The 15,000-nt window shown below is 39.8% G+C and overlaps 1 protein-coding gene across 6 annotated transcripts in view; it reads right to left on the bottom strand.

Annotated features, from left to right (window-relative positions):
* The window catches only part of phactr3a (phosphatase and actin regulator 3a), an 86,865-nt gene that overhangs the window by 50,976 nt on the left and 20,889 nt on the right, over positions 1-15,000 (bottom strand). For 2 of the 6 annotated variants that reach the window (XM_077514655.1, XM_077514649.1), the window contains exons 2-7: positions 9,518-9,682; positions 9,215-9,382; positions 8,481-8,693; positions 7,573-7,801; positions 7,126-7,379; positions 5,320-5,473 (exon numbers count right to left, since the gene is read on the bottom strand). In XM_077514655.1, coding sequence (XP_077370781.1) covers positions 5,320-5,473; positions 7,126-7,379; positions 7,573-7,801; positions 8,481-8,693; positions 9,215-9,382; positions 9,518-9,682 — 1,183 coding nt within the window. Of the gene's footprint in view, positions 1-3,629; positions 4,162-4,258; positions 4,309-5,319; positions 5,474-7,125; positions 7,380-7,572; positions 7,802-8,480; positions 8,694-9,214; positions 9,383-9,517; positions 9,683-15,000 lie in introns of those variants that run through there. The other 4 variants (XM_077514650.1, XM_077514653.1, XM_077514654.1 and 1 more) reach the window with 3 other exon arrangements.

Raw genomic sequence — 15,000 nt, 5'->3', positions numbered from 1 at the left:
TTCGAGGTGCCCAGATTACATATACATATTAAAAGGAATTGGTTTAATGTGATTCTTTCGGATTCTATTTACCATTTTAATGAATCAATTGACAATACATTACCATTATTTTATTAATAATGTAGTTTTCTCTTTAATTTTGGCACACAAAAAAAATATATAAAAGAATTTGTTGACCGTCCGTTAAGCACCTATTTAATTACAGTATTGAGTCATCTCAGCCTGTCAGGTGCCCTCGGCAGCAAGGCCTCCAAAAAAGGTATGATACCCAGAATACATTATGTGAGCCTGTGAACTATTAATACGTGATATGAATAATATATGCAATCTACACTACAGAGCTGAACACCACCATGATCATTCCTGGGTTGCAAAGGACAGAGCTGAATACCATCTTTGCTGTGGGACTCGATCCCTTCATCCTAATCATCCCGAGTTGACGTATGACAAATTGTGCTTGCAACATGGGCAATATCAAGGTGAACATACACTCACACTCACACACACACACACACACAAACACACCTACACCTACATGCGAAGCAGCTGTAGATATTTTGCTTTGACAACCTGCTCTCTACAATTGAATTACATAAACACAAAAATAGTGAGGTGACCAAACCTTTACTTAATGTTCCCTGTTATTCATCCATCCATTTCCTGTTAACCCAATTTTTATTTGAACTAGAAGACACAAGTCACCGATTTTATTTTATTCAATCAAGGTTATTTCTCACAATTATACTGAATATAACGCTATAATGTAATGAATGCAGACTCATATAGCAAGCAGTCTCTGCTAATTAACATCGCTGGTGTCGGCCGAAACCTTGTACCTCCAAAATAGCAACTTTTCAGGTGACCCCCAAAGCGGCATGTTTGTTCAGCCATTTAACATTACATCATCAAAGAAAGCAAGCCATTTCCAACACTTTAGATTGGTCAATAATTTGTCATATAACACCCACAAGCAGACTGAACAGAAGAATAAATTTTTGAAAAAATCTGAAGTTTATAATTTACCAACTTGTGACTTATGAGGTTGCCAGCTACATGCCTGCCTCAGCATCCAAAAATAGCATGAACAGTCAAGTTGTTTCAAAGAAACACAATGAGAAGATCACCATGTTTCTCTGAATGTACACAATCTGTCGGAGAATTTCCCTCACTTGTTGAAATGTTTGCTTTTAATTTTCAGCTGAAAAGTTTTGCTATCATACAGTATTATTCCATAAGATAGAGACAAGTCATGACAACCACCGCCGACTACCATCTCCATCCGTTTCCTTGAAAAACTGTATTCACTGCTCTCTTATCCCCCCTTTATTACTTTTGAAATAAATGAACAAGACCATACTCTGAGTTGCTAGGCAACTATCCTTTCTATCTCTGAGACATTAGTCGTCTAGCAGGAAAGCTCATTTCTCCCTAGCAACATACTAGAGGGGAATTCTCTGTTACATACTGAGCTCCTGGTGTGATGCTATTTTTAGAAAAAAGCTTCTTTTTTTTCTTTTTTCTTTTTTTCTTTTTGCTAGAGTGTGCAGGCTTGCTAAATAAGGAGGAGGGGATGCTGTTAATATTAAAAAAGGCTTAATTTTCAGTCTTACGCACCTTATGAGTCAAGCATTCAATGTTCTTTTTATTTGGGATAAATTGTGATCAAATGTTGGATGTTTATTGTTAGATACTGCACAGTACTAAAGAGGCACATACATACGTACAATAAATAGATTTGATATGAATATGAAACATACAAAAATTGCCTCAAACATTGTGAGAACGAGATTATTTTCACGAGACAATGAGAAAGCTCAATTTTGACTAAATTTTGAGGCTGTAGTTTGCAGTGGACAACTGTTTATAATATTTTGGATGGAGGTAATCAAATATGCCCTGCGATTGGCTGGCAACCAGTACAGGGTGTCCCCTGCCTACTGCCCAGATCCAGCTGAGATAGGCGCCAGCACCCCCCGCGACCCTTGTGAGGAATAAGCGGTCAAGAAAATGGATGGATGGATGGGAAATCAAATATTAATTTTGCAAATACATCTTTTGTATTCTTGTCATTAGATTGTGCATGCACTCATAATATGGCTTCTTGGAATATACAGGGATTAAAAGCGGCCACCTTTGTCTTTACTTTATTTTTTTTTATGTCCACTGTACATTGTGCATGTGCTTAATTCCTTTTTAAGTGCTCCATCCTGTTTTATTTCTCTGACTGTCTGTGGCACATCTGCAGGGAGTGGATGGTGAGATACATTATTGAGCAAACCAAAGCTAAGATGAGAAAAAGCTAAGTGTAACTGCAACATAGTCACGAGGCAGGGAGTCTCTAAAAATAGAAAGGTCATCGATCAAGTTTATCCGTATAAACAAAGCATCCTTGCGTACCATTTTCTGCTGGATGTGCAGGAAATGTAGCAGCAAGTCTTTGCGCAGAGCCATGGATAAGAATAAAGAGCGCGTTGTGATACTCGTACGTGTGATGCCCAGAGATGTGTGTGATGGATTGTTTTGTCATTCACTGTGGACTTCCATGGCAAATGAACGGCCAGGAGAATCCCTCGGTTCGTGATGAGCTATATGTGTCCAAGGGTTTCCGTCCCAAACGGCTTTGCGCTCACAGTAGTGGATGTAATCACAGCCCTCTATTTGGAAACTTAAATTGAAATGTCTCACTTTAATGCAGAATAACTCATGTTTTTCTCTCATTGAAAACTATATTACGCTCATTAATAAGATACTATAGTATGCTATATTATCCATTCATTTTCTATAGTCATGAATCAACCGCGGGTGAGCTGGAGCCTATCCCAGTACACCCTGGACTGGTTGCCAGCATGGCACGTATAAACAAACAACTATTCACACTTAAATTCACAACCTTTTTAGTCTGCACTTTACCTTGCATGCAATGTTTTTTTGGATTACGCAAGCACAGGGAGAACACGCACTTTACCCATCTTTGGTGTCAACGGGAGTGTGACTGGTTGTTTGTCTACATATACCCTGCAATTGGCTGGCCACCAGTCTAGGGTGTACTCTACTTCTTACCCAGTCATCTGGGGTAGACTCCAGCTTACCCGCAACCCGGTGCTGAGGCCAAGGAGTTAAACAAATACAAAAAAAACAACATAGATGGCTAGGTTAATGGTACTGTTTATATAGTTTTTAGTAGGGATGTAACGATAAGCGCAATATCGTGATATTGTGATAATTAAAATTGCCACAATATTGTCGTCGTCACGTTCACAATATTTAAATGCAACACGTGTTAAAAAAAAAGTCAGGTTGGTTTGCATTTGTGCAGTTCTAGCACCCTCTGGTGGCTACTTTTTTGGGGCAATTTAATTTTCATTAGGGACATTTTGGCCCTTCTATGTTTAAAATCTACACTAAATGTCAGATGAAGGGGAACATAATATTCCTGTGAGGCAAGTCAATATGTGGAGCTCAATGTGTGCGTGCATTAACAATATAGTAACATAAAAATAATAACATAATAATAATAAAAACATAATAATAATAATAATAATAATAATAATAACATTGCTGTTATGTATAAAAGCACAAGATTGTGCTTTTTTTTAAGATGAGCCCTTTTTTATTCTTACATTATTATTATTATTATTATTATTATATTTAAATATCGCCAGTCTACCCACAATATCGTGATAATTATATCGTGAGCTTCATATCACAATAATATCGTATTGTGACATTTGGATATTGTTACATCCCTAGTTTTTAGAGATACTATAGTTGCACTTTTATTTTTGGCTTGGCTAAGTAAAAAATAAATAAATAAATTGCCGGTCAATGCAAAATATGCCTGCGCTGTGCATCAGTATCAATATGGAGCACATAAAAAAAAAACTGGAATCTCAATCAATCCTACTGAGCTCATTAATTCTAGATGGAAATCAAAGCAGCCTGCAACATGCTGCTGTCTGGAGTGAGGTCTTTACATAACATACAGCCGCTCTCACTTACCTTGCTACAAGTGGAAACTGCCTTAAAATCACTGTCCTTGCATCATTCTATATGACAGCTGCCTGGTGTTTGGAAGCAGGTTAACAAAAACCTCTCCTGTAACTCAAGTTTAGAATCATCTCCTCACAGAATCGATGGGGTGTCAGCAGTATTCTTAGTAGCCTATGAGACAAGGTGCACAATGTTTCTCTAGGATGTGAGGAAGCATCTCTGTGCATGCCTTTGCGTTATGTTATTAAATTATCTACTCATGCAATACCTTCAGCGGCGTGCCTCATGTTTGATAGGCGGGTGCTGAAGAATCTGGATCTTGCGAGAAATTCACAAAGGAGATAGATCATCGCTGTTGTTCAATTTGGACATTATGTTCCTCGGCTATGTTTAAAAAAAAACAACAGTTCTATTTTCGTCCAAGCATCAAGGTACTTGCTAATGTGAGCCAGTGCATCTTTTTCAAAGAAGTTTCCTCAAGGCACACTCTGTCTTTACCTGTTGCTGAGAGGATTGCTCACTCATCTTCATTGCCGAATAAGTTTTGTTTTTGTTGCTGTTCTTAAACAATAAGCTGACTGCTTAAAAGATTTATTGAAGAACAAAACATTCTTCTCATAGGTAACAGACAGCGACAGTGGCTGTGTATCATAGTGTCTCTTTCTGATGATTCATTTGTGTAGTCTATTTTTATTTTTTAATGAATGCCTGTTCCTTTCCATTCTCTGTCCAAGGGCACACAGCTTCATGTTAACCTGATTGGTATTAGCCCCTGATTGTCCCCCCCACCTCAACTGCTTGGCTTCCAAGGGACTAGCTAGCTGAGGTGTAAAAATGATGGGATGGCAGCAGTGTGATAGAGATTAGCCAAAAGCCGGAAACTGTCGATTTTTGAAAAAATGTCAAATTGACCAAATTCTGATGTGAGATATTGGGCCATGGGCAGCAATATACAGGGCCAGTGCTGAGGTCACAATTTGGGTCCTGGTCGCCCGACAAGGCCACCACCCGAAAAGGCCTTAATGTAGAACCTTGTTACCTCACAGGGTATATAGCATTACCTTTCCACTTCACATACAGTAGTTAAATCCTATTATACTGTTATTCACTACTATAGTCTCGTCAATTACTTACTCATTTCAATTTTTCAGTAGGCAACTATAAACCTTATTGAATAGCCACCAATTAGCCTTATAGCACACATATTTATATTGTTTTGACAATCATAATAGATATTTTTTTTTAATTCAAAAGCACTTGCCACTCAAAACATCTCTGCCCGCCCCTGATTACAGCAATTACAAGAAAAGGAAAGAAAACATTGCTTACTTAGCGAGCTTCATCTCAATCTGCTGCCGTATTTCTTGGCGCTCCTGGTCACTCCTTGCCGGGAAGATGTTCCTGTCTTCCAGCTCCTGCTTGGTGGGTCTGTTTCGTAGTTTGACAGCCAATAACTCCTTCCTTAACCTGCGAGGAAGCGTGCCTACATAAAAACAGAGAATATGTGTATCATATATACAGTACAGTATAAAACAATTAAATGCCCTTCGTCTAGATGGCACAAGGTAGAATGTGTGCGTCCACCTCTTGCTATTCATAAAAGTTAATTTGTGCATAAATTGGGACAAGATTATCATTATTTTTGGTTACATTACAGTGAAATCTCAATATAAGTGTGGGAGAGGTGTTACCGGTTAGACACAGTTGTCCACAAATTGGATTTTTATTTTTATTTTTTGCCCAAAAACACCCAATGCAGGACAAAATTCTTATGTTGCACTTTTTTCGTGGCCTAAATAATGCCCAGTATAGTACAAAATTATTTGGGGGAAAAAAGCTTGAAAACTCTTTATCGAAACTTAACTGACAAGTGTTTGGCGTTGTGGGGGCACAATGTTAGTGCGCTTCCTTTTTTCACCTCCACTACGATTGGATTCCATAGACAAAGGTTTTACAAAAGAACAACTGCATGCTGTACATAAAATAGCACGTGTGAGAGATGTATACATGCACTACATGATGAGAACTCATGCCAGTGAACAGCCATAGATATGAACGTGTAGATATGACTGCTATGATTGGATTAATATATGGTTGGAGCTGCGTGCCTATGGCGAGCTAAGCCAATGTACACGCTTTCCGTTACTCTTGATGGGACAGTCGTCCCTGCCAAAATGCCACCACATAGGCACATCTATTAGCTAGCTCTAGTCTACTATATTTCTGTGGCTCAACCCAGAAATATGTTCTCTATATCAGTCTCTTAATTACCCCACAGTGGCATTTACTGGCGCTGTGGCCGATTGCAGCCAATTCTGGACCTAAACGACTTTAGCAACGAGTAACTACTTGTCAGGGTTACCTGTTTGACGTCTATTAAACACGACACAAAAAGGAGAGAAGACACTCAGTTCAGGGCTCACGAGGAGAGAGGGGAGGAACTGACTGATACAATTCACTCCTGCACTCCCTGAAGATTCCTCTCCTCACCCTCTGTATTTATTTGGTATTCCACACCCTTTCCACGCCCCTAGTTACATGGGTGTTGCAACCCTAAAAATGCAAATGCAAGGCATAGTTGGAACAGAGTGTACTTATTCGTCTGTGTGTTTTGTATGTGTGTGGAAGATTGCTGAGTACATTTGTGGTCAAGTTTGCAATCATTTCTTAACAGAAAACAGGTGACCTCAGCAGACTGGCTCGAACTATTCTGCTGCGTTAGATGTTGTGGTTCTTCAGCTTTTGAGTCATCTTCAAATAGCTAGGCTATGTGAATGTGAGTGGGAACAGAGCAAAGCATTCTTCATTACAAGCAGAAGCAATTCTTTGCAAGCAAAGCAGTCCATCATGGCAGCAAATATATGATAAGATAACGTATATGGCTAGGCTATGTGAATATGAGTGGAAACCATTCTTCATTGCAAGCAGAAGCAGTTCTTCATTGCAGCAAATGTATAACTATTATTTACAATTATTCATACACTACTGTACAACAGGATGTTCTGAGTGGACTGGACACTATTTTTTTTTTTGTCTGTTCAGTCTGCAGTCTGTTAGTTCTGGGTCATTAATTCGAGGTTCCATTGTACACCTTGCAACATTTTTGTTTGGTCAAGAGCGAAGCAAATGACCCACCAGAGATGACGGAGTCGTTCCATCCATCCAGGTCAGTGGGGAGGCCCGATGTGTTGGAGAAGCACTGGTCCAGCCGTACGTTCTCCTTGTTCTCCTCTGCCTCCTTCTTGGGCCAGTCGGAGCCGCCACCTCCGACACAGATCCCCGCCAGAGAGGATGTGTGTTGGTTCTCTGAGCTGCAGGAGCGAGAGAGGCGTCCGTCCGAGCACCACAATCGCGGGGGTGATGAGCCCTGCTCACACCCTTCATGTACACTGCATGGACACACGACCACAAGATGAGAATTGACAACAAAAAGGTCATAACACTGCAGGGAGATTTGGATTTCAAAACAAACAGCCCATCCAATAAGGGGTTGCCGGTACAATATTACCAAAAGCTACTTATTCTATAACAAAAAGTTGGAGTTTGTTTTTGCCTCTGCTAAGCCGATATGTGCAGACTCACCTCTCCTGTCTGTTCTTGGTGGCGAACGCTCTTTGCAGTTCTTCCATAATACAACTAGGGGGCATAGGTGGGTGAATCATATTGCCAAGGTGAGGCGACCCTGAGGAGTTGACAAGGGGCCCTCGTAAGGGCAGGGTGATGGGCACTAGACACTCTGTGGTCCTGTGTGGAGGCTCCTTGTGGTGGTAGGAGTTGGGGTGATGAAGAGGGACTGACCCGGGGCCTGAATCTGGGGGGGCAGGGGACAAAAATAAGACATCCATCTTCTATATTTCATATTACCATTGGGGTCACAGGTAAGCGGTGTACACCTTGGAATGGTCACCAGCCAATCACACATACAGTACAACTATTATTCACATTTACATTTTGGACAATTTGGAATCCTCAATGAATCTAACTTTCATGTGTTTTTCTTTTTTTCTCAATGTGGGAGGAAGCCCATGCAAGCCCAGGGGGAACATGCAAACCACACTGGACGGACCCGGAAACACAGAGCTGTGAGGCACACTATTGATTATTTCCACTGTGTTGCCTGTTTATTATGATTATTTAATCATAATCATCAATTGCATGTAGTAAAGAAAAGTAAAAAAGAGCATTTTTACGAGTAAATGATCTATTCAAATCAAACGAGGCCCCATCTGGCCATAGAGTATATTGGGACACCTGGGAACTGCCCTCGATAGGAATTTCGTCAACTCTAGGATCTTCTCGCAAGACTGTCTAAAGATGGTGGATTGCATTTGTTGAAGTTCATCCCAAAACGTTTTTAATGCTGGTGGGGGTCTGGATGTTAAAATTGTTTTAAACTACCAGGAAGATAAGCTTTGCGCATTGGGAAAATACAATGGCCAAAGTTTCACCTCATTGAAGTATGACAAAATCCAAAATAACTCAACACTTACCGTCTCCAGTTGTATGCTGTGGCAGTAGTTTTGGAGGTACTTGTGGCGGAGACGTTCCAGGAGTAATCTCCTCCTCTTCTCTTTCTTCCATTCGCTCTCTGATGTCCTGCAGGCCCTCGGATAACTCGCCGACTTCTTGGTCTCCTTCTTCATCTTTTAGTGCTGCATTGACAGTTTCCTCTAGACGATCGCAGTCCTGGAGGGAGGTGACCACTTGACGTTGCAAATATGGGGAAGAAATGGATCGTACAGTTATTTTGGCATGTTTTAAGTGTGTAGTTAAAGTACCGATTGTTGAAATGTATTCTTCGCATTTAACCAATGTCCTGAGGGAGTGGTGAGAAACAGTGGTGCCGTGGTCTGGAATTATTTGGTGGTCTAACCCCCACAATTACAACACTTAATGCTGAGTTTTCTGAAAGTATTTTTTACTTTAATGTAGATTGACTTGACAGATTAACTTAAAACTTTGACCAGTGGAGCCCCCACTGATTTCATTATGCAGTGCATATCAGACTTTGCTGCCATCTACTGGTAAGCACAATTCACAATTGACAGTCGCACAAAAATAAGCTCCCATCGAGTCACTGCTGTCTTATTATTCATTGTGCTACATCCATTTAATTCATTTAGGTCAATTACTGCAATATCATACACTGGCCCACATTGCAAATCTATTTCATGCCCTTCTATAGCTACAATGCCCACTGAGAGCCAGTGAGGGATTTTTCTACCTGGAATAGGATGCTCCTGCTCTGGTCCAAGGTATTCCACACTGCTGACGGTGAGGTTTGAGTTCAAAGGTCCCCCAAAACCGCCAAGCAGGAGTGTTCCGTCTGAACAGCAGCCCTGGCTGGAGGAGTTCGGATCATGGTAGAGAAGGCCACTGGATAATGCTACATCTGTTCATGGAGACAAGCAGTACTGGAGGTGATCATATCAGTATTGTGTTTGTGTGTGATTATTGATTGAATCTCATCTACTCTCTTTTCCATGCTACTGACTCTAACAAAGTAATAACAGTGTATGTCGTGTACCTGTGGAACTCTGTTTTAGCTTTTCATTTTTCTTTTTCCTCCACTTCCAGGGCTTGAAGATGCGACCCAGTGTAGCCAGCTTGCTGTTCCGCCTGATGGGGGGAGTGTGGACCCCGGTCACCAGGCAGCCGGTCCGTAGCACCCTCTGCTGGTCCAGCACATCTACTGATTACAAGAAGTGTGAAACGATGAGGTTGGTGTTAGATTGCTTTCACACTTTGAAGGGCCCTACATTAACCTTTAAGAACATTTCACTCAATTCATTGCAAGTCAACTTTATTTATAAAGCACATTTCATACACATATTGTGTTTCACACAACTAAAAGCATTTACAAACAGAACAGCTGAAGACATTCAAAGGCAAAGCGAAAAAAAATATCTAATTAAAATTACTGAAAGAAAATGGGTTGACAACATTTAAACACATCTTCAAAGGAAAATTAAATTGATTTAAAAAAGGCTTAAAAGTTCTTAATTAAAGTATGTTGGTGGGGGTGAGCACGGTTTTTAACCTGGATGTAAGGTTAGAAAATGTTGTTTTTTTCCCTCGTACCCTGGGACCAGGAGTCTCCATAAAATTTTGATTCATCCAGATGTTATTTTGTATTAGACACTGACACAACATGATAATTGAATTGCTGCCATTTGGAGAAATGGATAGATATAGCTGTATGGTCCACATATCCATAACTGCCAACGTTGGCATTTTTAAGCATTTGACCCAAAGGTAACATATACAGGCAGAACAAAAGGGGTCCAAGGACTGACCCTTGAGGGACCCCACATGTCATGCTCATTCTATCTGATTCAAAACTTCCAATCCTCACAAAATAATCCTTTCCTTCAAGTAGGACCTGCACCGTTTAATCCTACTCAATTGTCCAGCCTGTTTAACACTATTTTATGATCAACTGGATCAAACATTTTCTTGAGATCCAATGAGACTAGGACCGACACGTTCCGTGCACCAGTGTTCAATCTTAAGAGTTTTTTTCTGTATTTTTGATGAGGTTGGGAACATCATTGGAATGCAGAGAGTCCGTTCACCAGCCAATCACAGGGCACATATAGACAAATAACCACTCACACCTAATTTAGGGCAAAGAAAAAAAGCCAGAGCAGTAATTGAAACCCCGAACATCAGACTATGAGGCACACCATGAGTAATAATAATATTAATTATTATTAGTAGTAGTAGTATTCTTCTTATTATTATTATAACACAGTGTGTTTGTTTTTGTGGTTAGCTTGCAGTGGTGTAGAACTATATAAAATCTTACTGAGCACTGTTTGAAGTTTTCACTTTCTGACAAAAAAGAAAATATTCGAAGCACTTCTCTGCTGTGTCAATTAAAAGTTGACGGCAAACTACTTTTTTTTTTTTTTTTTTTTTTTTAAACATAGCTTTTGTATTACTCAAGAGCCTGTGGCACAGGGGCATTTTCATGCTGCCCGTGCTCACTTTCTTTTCTGATCAAATAAATTTTATTTCTAGGTGGTGTTATGACCACTCAAGGACTGCATGACACATAAAACAGGAGCAGTAAAAATAAAATGAAAACAAGCATAAAGCAGCTAAACTCGATTAAATTGCTCAATAAATCATGAATTTCACAGCAATGGTATCCAAAATAAAATTTAAAAAAATCAAATGAAAGTATGCAATATGAAGGCACTGGGATTTATGATACAAGCGCATAAATACAGTAGCCTAATGTGAATATTTTGGGCTGCCATTTTATGTTCTCCAACACAAAAACAACGTGGAACTCTTTCACAAAACCAAATACCAGGAAAGTATGGAAATGTACCAAAAATGTAAAGATCTGTATAAGAATGTCAACAAAATATACAGTAGGCTGTACTACTGTAATGTTGCCATCTGGCAGTCGAGGAGGATGGTGATGATGGGGGGGCTGGGGGGTTGCTCTTTGTCAGTTATTATTATTATTATTATTATTATTATTATTATTATTAATATTTTTGCATCTTCACATTGACAGTATGTTGGTAGGAAAGTGTGGTGTGATTGTCAGGTCAGAGGAGAGTGTGAAAGAGTAAGAATGATTGCAGTGGGGATTTTGGTTCAGGTGAGCTTGATAAGTGACAAAAGGTCACAGGCCTCGCCTGTATCACTCGTGTCATCATCTTGCTTGCATGCTGCGTGGCGCCGCCAGCTGAATCCAGGTCAATCTTGAAGGAAAATGCACCAAAGAGTGCAAAAAAAGAAGAGGAGGAGCAAGCGGGAGGAGGGGTAGAGGCGTTGCCTATATGTGTGTGTGTGGGTGTGTGTGGGTGTGTGTGTGTGTGTGTGTGTGTGTGTGGGAAGGGGAGAGGAGGTGGGGTCAGGCCCGCTGCTGTTGCCATGACAACCACATCCAGATGCTGTTGCAGCACCGGGAGCTGGCGGGATCGAGCGAGTCAGCTTAGAAGGAGAGGAGGAGACCCGCACACACACCGATGCTGCCACATCTAACGACAGTGGCCGCGTACTGGGTGCATTGTGGGAAAGCATGGTGGGCGGGGAGAGAAGCCACATGGAGGATGAGATACGTGCTGCTTTTGAAGGTGGGAAGGGGGTGCTAAGAAGAGGGGGGTTCCAGTAAGAAAGAGGGAGGGGGGCTGTTGCTACCCGGAAGAGATGACCAGAGTATGTGGGCTCGTCCAATCAGGGTGCAGTCCTTCGTAATGCATATCAAGCCTTTCTCTCATGGGGTGGTGGTGGTGGGGGTTTGTTCACAGACAATGACAGGAGAACACGGGAATTAGGTGGAAACACATGCAAGCACGTAGCGATTTATTTTTCTCCGCTCAATGAGGAACTAATGAAATGTGCTTTCAATTTAGCATGATCAGGCACCACGTGGCCATCATATGCCCGTCTAATTAATCCGCTTCAGCAAACTGGATTTATCAACTGCTGTACCAATCAGGTGGTCACATTGCCAATTTAAAATGGGAATTATAAATCATGAATGGCAAACAAAACATTACAAGCTTGGGCAGCTCCACAGCAGTGAAAACATTTTTTAAAAAATTAATCAAATTGAATGAAGTTAAGTCGTCAATATGCTAATGTTGTGTGGTAGGAAATTCAACACAGAAGATGCTGAGTGAGCCACCACGCCCCACTTAAACAGCTCATCAGCACCTTTAAGAGCATAAGATCTCCTCAAAACTAAACAGTGTGCAAGTGTACCCACAGTGAGGCAAGCCACAGGAATCTGTTCCACTGTTCAAATTAAAACAAGATACCATAGCCCCAGTGGAGCTGCTGTGGTATTTGACCAATATGTAGCTTGTTAATGTCGTTTTTCATTTTAAATTGTCAATAAAGCTGTCATTTGGTCATGTCTCTCACAGCTGTGGAGCCTACACTTACTGGACACCTGGGGTCAGAAGTCATCTTAAAACAACTCTGAACCAAGTGAAGCAGATATCATGTTGCTTAAAATAGGCTCTTCATCCAGAAGTGGACATTATGCCACTTGACACACTGGAAACAAAAATCCCTGTTGCTGTAATTATTCACTGGTTGCCACATTATGGTGTGCAGCTATTATCTGCAACCAACAGCATGTTCTCTGACAAGGAGGCGATAGATGACAATGAAATAGGACAAAAGCAGACAAGCATTCCCAACACCTGCACAAAAGTCAGGATTTCTGCATGTACCATCTACAAAAATAAACTAGTCAGGAACTCAAAGCATAATATTGTGATACAAAAAAAGATGTGTTAAGATGACATGACCATTACATTTTCAATTCTGGGCAGTGGGAAATGCTTGGAAGCACCACATTGTGTTTGTTTGTGCGGTCACATGTTGGCAAATAAGGTATCGGCAATAAACAATTACGTGTACTCTGACTGAATGAGAATGAGGCAACAGATGAGTGAATTATTGTGAAGCCTCCCACTAACATTAAGCACAGAAAACTCTGTTCTGCAAACAGCCAGTTAACTCTTGACATTAAAAGACAACTTAACCTTATCAACAATCACAATACTCTACATCATCACAGTGTACTGACAGATGGCACCATAACTTATTTTCTTTTCTTTTCTTTTCTTTTCTTTTCTTTTCTTTTTTCCCCTTGTGGAAGGATAACATTTCCATCGTGAATCCAGGAAATAAAATGGAAACTAAAACCTAAAAAAAAAAAAAAAAAAATGCAGTAAGTGCAGTAGTAGGTGTTAGTTACGTAGACTTTATGATGTTACAGGGAGAATAATGAATATGAACTGAGAATAGTTCTTGTGCTAAACATGCAGCTTACCTCCACACGGTTTATGGATTTTTATTGTTATTTTTTTCATAATTCTGGACTGCAAACTAACATACATATAGTTGAACAGAACTAGCATTAGTGGTAAAGTAGCCGCAGTCTTGCTCGCTCCAATAAGAGGAGCCTCGCTGGAAATAAAATGTCCTAATTAATGTTGCAAGAGGCAATGTACTTTTTGGTTGTTTGTTTTTGTACAAAGAAATATGACTAATTAAAAGAGAACAAATGGCCTAATTTCTTTCTTCCCATTATATTCTATTCCTGCACTCTTACAAAATATAACACAGTGTGCACCTGCACCACACACAACAGTAAAATTGTATTTGAAGCTGCAGGTGTCCAAAATTTTGCCTCTAAAATGAAATTTGCAAATTATAATTTCTTACATTTTACTATGCATTATTACATTTGAGCTCCATCACCCCCGCGACCCTTGTGAGGATTAAGCGGTTAAGAAGATGGACGGATTATTACATTTGATGGATTATTTTTTTTATTTTTTTATTTTTTTTAATGTAATCAACTTAAAATTCAACATCCCTGACTTTGCTGCTCATGTGCACATACGTGTGCATTACTGTGTACTCTGCACATTCCCTGGCTTCATTGCTATTGCTTTAAACATGGATATTTGGACCTTACTGTCATTTGCACTGTATAATTTACTATTGTTTAAGTCAGGGGTATCCCAACTTTTTCATTTGAGGGCCACATACAGAAAATCAGAAGGACACAATGGCCACATAATGTTATGAAGAGAAATTGTGTTTAGTCCTAAAAATTGTACAAATAATTTATTTGTGCTTTTTCATATTTCGAAAAATGCTACAGTATATAAACCAATTTATTTGTAATATGGCAAAAGGGTTATTATAGTTTTGTAATTTTTCATCTTAGTTTTTATTAGTTTTCTGGGTGGTTCTGTTAGTTTTTATTAGTTTAGTTCTTAAATAAATGCTTAGTTTTAATTTAGTTTGTTAGTTTCAGTGTTAGTATTAGTTTTTTTTTCTTCTTTTTTTTTAATGTGTATTACTTGTTTAAAAAACACCATGGGAGCAACGTCATCCGAAGGTGCTTTCCTATTGGCTGCTGCTAGATGACGTCACTTCTGTGTGACATACTTTCAAACGTAATTATTCCGGTTTATATGAAAATAAATGACTAAAAATCACATTTAAAATCATCCCCAAAGG

Source organism: Festucalex cinctus, chromosome 2, assembly GCF_051991245.1.
Source record: "Festucalex cinctus isolate MCC-2025b chromosome 2, RoL_Fcin_1.0, whole genome shotgun sequence".
NCBI classification, from domain to species: Eukaryota; Metazoa; Chordata; class Actinopteri; order Syngnathiformes; family Syngnathidae; genus Festucalex; species Festucalex cinctus.
This window is presented reverse-complemented; position numbering and strand designations above follow the sequence as displayed.